General features: G+C 48.8%; 1 protein-coding gene across 1 annotated transcript; it reads left to right on the top strand.

Moving 5' to 3' along the window:
- The first annotated feature begins 3023 nt into the window (after positions 1-3023).
- Positions 3024-7680, top strand: ISCU (iron-sulfur cluster assembly enzyme). The gene is made up of 5 exons (XM_084819575.1): positions 3024-3132; positions 4621-4734; positions 4899-5009; positions 6180-6258; positions 6763-7680. Exons 1-5 carry the CDS (start codon positions 3031-3033, stop codon positions 6858-6860), a joined length of 504 nt encoding a protein of 167 aa, XP_084675701.1. The 5' UTR covers positions 3024-3030; the 3' UTR covers positions 6861-7680.
- The last annotated feature ends 1800 nt before the right edge of the window (positions 7681-9480 follow it).

Here is a 9480-nt window from a genome sequence, read left to right as displayed (position 1 = left end):
AGCTAAGCCCCGCCATCCCCGGCGAAAGCCCCTTCGCCCGCCAAGCTTTCCGCCTGCCTTTCGACTGCCTGACTTAAAACACCCCTTAGAGGCTGCCCCAATTCGGAAGACTTTTTAAACGGACGGGTTTTTCCCGCTAATACTATATTGTTGTAAAAAAGGATTATCGGCGAGGAAGCGGTGGAGGGAAGGCGTCGTCATCTTGTCCTTTTCAAACAGGCAGAACTTTGGACAGCCCTACAGGCGGCGTGGGGGCTTCAAGGAAGGTCAGTATGTCTCACGCTGTTGCTCGGACGCGCGGGAAAGACAGGCTGGAGCCGCCATGGGGAGTGTGGCAATAGACGGCATCCGTCGCAATGGCCAATAGAAGGATGCCTAGCCTGCCCCAATGCGCGCAGGGGGGTGGTGCCATAGGGTTGCCCCGCCCTTCGTATTTATTTGGTACGTGCCAGGCGCTGTGCAAAATTGGTCCCGGTGTGTCGAATTTTCGATTGTAAGGTCCTTGGGGCAGGGGCCTGTCCTCGTGTAATTTGTACAACAACATGCACATAGATAGCGCTATATAAATAAATGCGATGATGATGATGGGTAGCAGCAGCAGCAATAATAATGACCATGATCATGATGAATATACTGCCCTCTCCACATCCCTAGTTTGTTCCACGAAGAGTCGGACTCGACTTAACGACTGAACAACAACAACAAGCAAAAGCACAAATTTCAAAGAATTGAGCGTAGATCAATGGCTAGATTTCCAGCAACAGACGCTGCTGCCAGCCGCCTCTTCTAGATACTCTCCCCTGCCCCACACCCCAATATATAGGGCTGTATGGGGGGAGCAAGCACATGCAGAAGTACTAAGAGCATCCACGTTTTAAAATGTCGCCTGTGCCACCAAGTATACGAGGTGATCTCATCTAGCAACCTGCTCCCTCGCAGCATTTCCCTCACACCCCATCTGCAACTCTAGCCTAGTATCCTGTTTCCAACAGCAACCGACCGCATGCCTCTGGCGAAACGTTCAAGCGGAGCGAGATGAGAGAGAGCCTTTGTTTGTTCCCAGTACGACAGATGTGGAGGGTCCATTTAGCTGTCATGACTACCAGCTGCAGACAGCCCGGTCACATCAGGAATTAATCTAATGCAGCCGTATTGATTTACTATATTTTTAATCCGCCCAGTATAACCAATGTTCTCTGGCGGACTACAAACAGGTAAGAATATAAAATACAACACAAATATTAAAAATATAATACAGCCTTCGCCAGCCTGGCGTCCTCCAGGGGTCTTGTACTATGTTGTTGTTGTTGTTCAGTCGTGTCCGACTCTTCGTGACCCCATGGACCATAGCACGCCAGGCCTTCCTGTCCTGCGCTCTCTCCCGGAGCGTGCTCAAGTTCATATTCATTGCATCCGTGATGCTATCTAGCCATCTCATCCTCTGCCGTCCCCTTCTCCTTTTGCCTTCAGTCTTTCCCAGCATCAGGGTCTTTTCCAGGGAGTTTTCTCTTCGCATTAGGTGGCCAAAATACTGGAGCTTCAGCTTCATTATCTGTCCTTCCAATGAGCAGTCAGGGTTGATTTCCTTTAGGATGGACTGATTTGACCTCCTTGCAGTCCAGGGGACTCGTAAGAGTCTTCTCCAGCACCACAGTTCGAGAGCATCAATTCTTCGGCGCTCAGCCTTCCTTAGAGTCCAGCTCTCACAGCCATACATTACTACTGGGAAAACCATAGCTTTGATTAGACGGACCTTTGTCGGCAAGGTGATGTCTCTGCTTCTTACTATGCTGTCTAGGTTTGCCATAGCTTTCCTCCCAAGGAGCAAGCGTCTTTTAATTTCATGGCTACAGTCACCGTCTGCGGTGATCTTGGAGCCCAAGAAAGTAAAATCTGTCACTGCTTCCATTTCTTCCCCTTCTATATGCCAGGAAGTGATAGGGCCAGATGACATGATCTTAGTTTTTTTAATGTTGAGTTTCAAACCAGCTTTTGCACTCTCCTCTTTCACCCTCAACAAGAGGCTCTTGAGATCCTCTTCGCTTTCTGCCATTAGGGTGGTATCGTCTGCATATCGGAGGTTGTTGATAATTCTCCCATCATTCTCGGCAAGGGTGGCCAATGTTCAGGGCTGATGGGAGTTTTAGTCCAAAACATTTGGAGAGCGCCATGTTAATGACTATGACTGGCAACGGCTCTCCCAGGTGTCTGGTAGAGAAGGATTTTTCTTTCCCATCACCAGCCACATAAGATCCTTAAAAGAAAAAAAAAGGCGGAGTGGAAACCTGGAGATGCCGGGGATTGAAGCTGCGACATTGTGCGTGCAGAGCATGGGCTCCCCCTGGAAGCAACAGCTGCTCCCTTTGTTAGCTGTCCCCACCACCTGGCATTCAGCGGTAGATTGCCACCGACCCAGGAGGTTCCATGAAATGACGTCGTGGTTAGAGTGTTGGACTGGGGAGACTCACTGAAGTTCGCAGGGTGACTTTGGGTCAGTCACTCTCAGCCTAGCCTACCTCACAGGGTTGTCATGAGGATCAAATGGACAGGAGGAGGACCATATAAGCCGCCTTGGAATCCTTTCAAGAGGGAAGAAGGGTGGGATAGAAATTTAATAATAAATAAGGGCGCCATCCTATGCACGTTCAGACAGAAAAACTCCTACAATTCCCAGCATACCCCAGCCACCCATGCTGTTTGGGGCATGCTGGGAGTTGTAGGACTCCTTGCTGTCTAAACATGCATAGGATCGTACCCTAAATAAAATATTCCTCCCTCGCTCGCTCCCCTGGGGGGGGGGGGGGGGAGCCGCGTAAACCACCCTCCAGCCAGCAAACGGTTAATTTCCTCCCCGGGACGAAGAAAGAGAAGGGGGCGCGGCTAAAGGGCGGTCACGTGGCGCCCGCCGGGGCGTCACGCTCTCACCGGTCGCGCAGGGGAGTGACGTCACAAGCGCGCCAGGCCTTCTCTCTCTTTCCCCGCCCCTTTATTTATCCCCGTCGCCAGAGCCGCCCTCTCAAAACAGACAAGATGGCGGCGCTTCGGGCGAGCGGCGTGCGGGCTGTGGCGGCCCTCCTGAGGCCTGGCCTAGGCTTGCAGCAGGCTCCCCTCGCCCTGGGCTACCACGAGAAGGTGAGCAAGGCGGGCGAGGCCTCGCTCGGGGGGACCTGAGAGAGGGGGGGGCGGAGGGGCTGGATAATGGGGGTGGGATGTCTCGAGGAGAGCGGGGGGTCGAAGGAAGCCCCCTGGGGGGGTTCAGAAACATTAGGGGGGCTTTGTGTGGCAGGCTGAGAAGGGGCTTGGCTAGTATTATAAGGGGGTGGCTGGAAAGTGTGGGGGGGTTGGAATATCGCAAGAAGAGTTTAGGGGATGGGAAGACCCCACAGATTTGAGGCCATAAGGGTTTGGGGAGATTACTGGGGTTCAGAGCGTGCGGGCGGCTTTGGGGTGGGGCCCTTGTGCGGCCTTTGAGGGGTGGGCTCGTATAGCAAAGGGACTGCTAATTAAAGGATGATCTGCCACAAGCAGGTAGGTGGGGAAGAGATGAGGGAAGCCCCCCAGTCTGACATGTGTGAGTGGGGTGGGTGAAGACTGGAGGAAATTGGTGCTTGATTTTGGATTTTTTTCTCATCCCTCCCTTTTCCTTCTTGTGTTGTGTCTTTTAGATTGCCAGCGTACAGGCCAGGATTGCCTTGCTTTTAATCCATGTACAGCACTTAGGACATATCAGGGGCTTTAGAAAGATTGATGATAATGGCATGGGATCTTTTGGCTGGGGTATAGTCTCTGTGGTGTGGAGGGAAGGAAGAGAGTGGTAGAAGGAACAGGGCTGATATAATAATGGGAAAGGTACCACAGGAAAGTGAACTACAGGGCTCACAACTGACTGGCTAAGCATCGTGGCTTGGTGTTGTCCTCAAATATCTTCCCAAATACAGTTGTGTGTTGCTGGGCTCTGTAATGCCTGTTCTGTGTGAGAGTGAGAGAAGTATTATGGCCATTTCTTATGGGTTTCTTAAAGGATATTGGACCAAATGGCAATGAATCAAAGAACTGGAGAGGGCCTTGGAAGACATCTAACCCCACCCCACGCACACAGGTTCAATACATGATATCCACTGCTGGAGGATATATTTCATTGTATAGGCTTCCATCAAGAAATGTCTCCAGTAGGTGGCAGTCATAGACATGAACAGATCAATGCTGTTCTCTAAGGGGCTCATTAGTAAAGCTTGGGGGACATACTTGTTTGCCTTTCCCCTCTAGGACTAGGTGGAGTGGGGAAGGGATACTGCTTCTGAAGAGAAGTTTCATATAACTCCTAATAGTCTTTTATTAACTTGTCTAGTCTGCTTCCCGAACAATCTTAAGACAGCAGGAAACCGTGAGGTTTTTTGCTTCTAACTTCTACTATAGAAACTTCAGTCATCAAGCCATCCAGCCTCCATGAACCAAAAAGACCTCGGGGTGGACTTCAGAGTAACTTTCTGGACATTTATGCTTCCTCTCTCTGAGGGTGTGTGTAACTTAACCATTTTCTCTTTAAGCCTGCCAAGGATTCATTGATATCCTTTGCCTGAGAGGCCTGCCAAATCTTTGCCTTTGAATTTCCCATTCCAGGTTGTAGATCACTATGAGAACCCCAGGAATGTCGGTTCTCTGGATAAGAGCGCAAAGAATGTTGGGACTGGTCTTGTGGGGGCTCCAGCCTGTGGTGATGTCATGAAACTGCAAGTAAGTTAGTGCGACCTTAAGGCACCAGTGATTCCTGTGCAACAAAACTCTTCCAGCCTGTTCGTGTCTGTCCTGTTTGTGGTCGTAAGTATGATGAATATCTCTTTCAACCCCACCCCCAAAAAAGCATTGCTTGGTAATTAATGTTATCGAAATGCCCTCAGGTTGAAGTGGATGAAAATGGGAAAATAATTGATGCCAGGTTTAAGACGTTTGGCTGCGGGTCAGCAATTGCTTCAAGTTCATTGGCTACTGAGTGGGTGAAAGGGAAGACGGTAAGTCCTGCCTGTTTCTAGAGTTTGGTCTTATTTAGAGAGACTTAGCTGCTGCTTTTTCTGCCTTCTAAGGCATTTGAACAAAGCTCTTTACAATGTTGGCGGGGTGGATTTCCACAAGTAAATCTTCCACATGTTGACCTAAGATGGTGATAATGTGAAAGTCAGTTACGGGTTCCCGGTTACATAAAATTTATTTATTTATTATTTTTATTAATCGCCCATCTGGCTGGTCACCCAGCCACTCTGGGCGATGTACAACATACAATAAAACAGTTTAAAACAATAAAATTCTACCATAAAAACATTTTCTAAAATACCCTAACCCATCCCAAATGCCTGCCTGAACAACCATGTTTTTAATGCACGACGGAAGCTCATTAAAGAGGGGGCATGACGGAGTTCCCTAGGGAGGGAGTTCCACAGAGTGGGGGCCACCACAGAGAAGGCCCTCTCCCTCATCCCCACTAGTCTAGCTGTCCTGGCTGATGGGACAGAGAGAAGGCCATCCGAGGCTGATCTTGTTAAGCGGCCTGTCTGGTGCTGCTGGAGGCGCTCCTTAAGATAGGCTGGGCCGGAACCATATAGGGTTTTAAAGGTCAAAACCAACACCTTGAATTTGGCCTGGAAAACAACTGGTAACCAGTGCAACTCCTTCAGCACTGGAGTGATGTGATCTCGCCGGCGGCTGCCTGTAATCAGGCGAGCCGCTGCGTTCTGTACCAGCTGCAGCTTCCGAACCGTCCTCAAGGGTAACCCCACGTAGAGCGCATTACAGTAGTCTAAAGGAGAGGAGACCAGGGCATGTACTACGCCGTATCAGGTGGAGTTGATACAGCGCTGTCTGGCTCACAGCTGACACCTGAGCCTCCATGGACAGCTGGGAGTCCAAAATGACCCCCAGGCTGCGGACCTGGTCTTTCATGGGTAGCCGTACCCCATTCAACACCGGGTCAACATCCCCTAGCCTCCTCTTGTCTCCCACCAAAAGTACCTCGGTCTTGTCAGGGTTCAGCTTCAGCTTATTCCTCCCCATCCAGCCACTCACCGTCTCCAGGCATTTGGACAGGGAAAATGAACTTGTGTTTTTGGAATGGGCTTACAAGAAATTACAATGGAAGCCCTTGGCTGGGAACAGGAGTACTAAATTGGCATTCTTGTATATTTCAGGTTGATGAAGCCTTGAAGATCAGAAACACAGACATTGCTAAAGAGCTCTGCCTTCCTCCAGTAAAATTGCACTGCTCCAGTAAGTAACTTTTTGTAGACTGTTGCTGCTCAATTAGTTCTTTGGATCTCTTCTGTCTTATCATATGTGATGTTGAAAATAAAAACTTTTCAAGGCCCCAGAACTCAAACTCTGTGTGTGGGTGAACACCAAAGAGGATTTAAAAAAACCCTTTTTGCAATATGAAAATAGTACTGATGTACGTTTATAGGGCTGTTATAAAGATCACTGAGAATGTTCGTGACATGCTTTGTGCACAAGTGCCATTACAATGCTAAGCTGCCATATTCTAAACTGGCTACAAGAACGCCCCTCAAAACCCAGGAGTCTTGAGTGTGTAGTGCCCTGATAGTTGATCTTTTGCTTTTGTTAAATGACCTGAAGAGTTGTGGGTGTGACCTGCTAGAATTTTGGCTCTTCTTCCAGAGTCCTCTGTGTTCAAAATCAGTTTGTTCGTCTCACTTCCACTTCTTAAACAAGTTCAGCATTTTACTCTTATTTTCTTTCCCTTCCTGCTCCCCCAAGTGCTGGCAGAAGATGCCATCAAGGCTGCCTTAGCAGACTACAAGTTGAAACAGGGACCGAAGAGTTCCAAGGCAGAGAAAAATGCAACCAGCGCATAGAAGGCCTTGGTGTCAAAACCTGGAAGCCTGCCTCCCCGCTTCATTCCAGTTGTAACTCGGTACAGTTCCAGTAAGGAGCCAATACACCACCTTAGTGCATTTTGGAAAAATGCACTAATTGCATGCGCACAATATCAGACTGTCTTACATCCAAGTGGGCCGACTTGGCTTCCTGCAACATCACCTTGAGCTCTTTGTCACCAGCTTTTCTCTCTCCCTTGTTTCCACATGTGTGAAATGAGAAAAATGTCTTGAGATTTCAGTGTGAGAATTTCCCTAATCTTTAGCAAGTAATCATTTGGGGCCTTTGTGTGTAGGGGGCAGGGAGGGGTTGCCTCAAGGGTTGCTAGGGAATGGTTGCTGCTGGGCAGTTTGAGTTACCTTGGGGTTGCAGTGAGTACCCCCACCATCCCTTCAGGCAAGATTTTCCTGTACAGGCAGGGATGTATTGCAACCCAGCAGTTTTGTGGCATTCTCCCCAACAGCACGGAAATGCTATGGAGCATCAGTGAGTTTTCAGGGCTAAAAGACAGATAACCCAAACAGGCAGCAGCTGTGCCTTTTTGCTGTGTTTCTCCAGCCGGGCAATAGTAGTTTGTGTGTTTGTGCTGTTGGTAGCACATTCTCCTAGCCTAAAATCGAGGGAAGGGACCTTGTCCCCAACAGCAGGCCAAGACAGAAGCAACCATCTCCTGCTCCTTACTTTCCAAGTTTGGGTTTTAAAGAAAGGACTGTCGTTTGCCTTGACCGAGCTGTTTATGCACAAGTTTCAGATGTATTTTAAGTATAGCGTATGCTATATAAATATATGCAGAGATAATATATGACTGTGCTCCATATATAATGAATGAATTGCCTTTTAATTTCACACTTGGTCTTTTTGCTCCCTGCTGCTTAAGGAGTTACTTACACACCCACCTTTGGGGGCTTGTCATATGACTCTCTTTAAAAAAAAAAAAAAAACACCCCGCCTGGGAACCCAAGAGAGGTACCCAGTGCCCTTGAAAGGCCAGGCCCTTAACTAGCCATCTCTACCGGTTTGCTAAATGTGTGGCTGGGGCGTTAGGGCTCAGTCTTGTATCTGCTCTCACTTTATCTTCAGAGGTAGTCTAGCTCATGCTGGCTGGGACATGATGGGAGTTGTAGTCCAATGCATCTGAAGGGCTGCACTAAGGACTACGGAGGTTGCCTTAAGCCATGTCCTGAATTGCTTCATAATTTTTAGATTTTCAGCAGTCGACGGAGGGGTGCCTGAGAGAGCAAGCAAGAGGGGTCAAGGTTGGCACAGCTGCAGGGATTTAGCCTTGTATGCAGACACATCCATTTCCCCACACTCAGAGGTCTTGTCTTAATACAAAAAAAATGCATTAAATATCAACCTGGAACCAAAAGTCAATCGTCATGTATCTCACCAGCAAATCCTGGCAGAGTTTAGAAACCAAATTCATATCAAAACCTTTCTAGAAGGAGCAGTACTGAGCCAGGCCCATCATCCAATGCTGAACAGCCAAATCCAACTATCCCAACATTAAGGCAACAATTCCGTACACACGTGTGTCCCAGCAGGGTCTACTTATAAGTAAATATACACAGGATTTGGCTGTAATGCTGCAGTCCTATACACACTTTTTTAGGAGTAAGGTCTGTTCAGCTCAGTGGGAATTGCTCCTGCCTAACCCTGCATAGGACTGAGGGGGGGGGGGGGGGAGAGAGGTACCTCATTTTTAAACTGGAAACAAAATAATGGCATCTCTTAGTGGGGGAGACAGTTAACATGGGCATGTCTGGCTATTATGACTGGCTTACCTCACAATGTAAGGGTGCTACTGGATCCGACCCTGGACCCATCATCAAGTCCAACCTGACTCCCAATTGCAGACTCAGGTAGTAAGTGCCAACAGGTTTATAGCCCCAAAGAGGCCACTGAGAAATGGGGATGGTATCAGCTAGCTTGGAGGAACTCTGAGGGTTGTGCAAATGCAAACTTTTTAAAAAAAAATTAATCCTGAAGGGGTGGGGACAGGTCAATGAGGATAGCATGTTCTGTTGCCACAGAATTTCAAGTGGCAGTGGGGGGGAATGGGGTGGGGGAAGGGAGACTGGAACAGCCAGCTAGGAGGAAATGGGGGAGAAGAGGAGCCGCAATGTTCTGTTGCAGGCCCTGCTTCTAACTGCAGTACAGGAAGGCAACAGTCTCCCCCTCCCTGCACCTGCCATTGCTCTCCAGTCTCTGGTAGTCAAAATCTGGTAGCCTCAGGCTCTTCTGAATAGTCTTTAAAAGCAGCGAGTTCCACTAGAGGGCGTCAGAACATTCCAGTCTTCCCAAGGGAAGATAAAAATCCTTCATGGAGGATGTCTCCGCAGCAACATTTACCCTCTCAGGCATGTGGTTCCTGGTGCCTGGAAAAGCTTATCTGGGGATGTCTTACGCTGCAGTGGGCTTCTGGCATAGCGACAGATCAGAACTACTCTTCCAGGCTCCAAGGCTGCCTTATGACCAGGGCAGGTTCAGCAACTGTTAATGGCTAAGTTCGGTTGGCGCAAACTTAGCTTTTTAGAGCTGAAAACTCCTACCATGTGCAAGGGAGTGCCAGCTTTGCACCTTTTAAAGCTAGTAGTC

Source organism: Heloderma suspectum, chromosome 13 (genome assembly GCF_057233095.1).
Source record: "Heloderma suspectum isolate Gila_16-S chromosome 13, 16-S_ref, whole genome shotgun sequence".
NCBI classification, from domain to species: domain Eukaryota; kingdom Metazoa; phylum Chordata; class Lepidosauria; order Squamata; family Helodermatidae; genus Heloderma; species Heloderma suspectum.
This window is presented reverse-complemented; position numbering and strand designations above follow the sequence as displayed.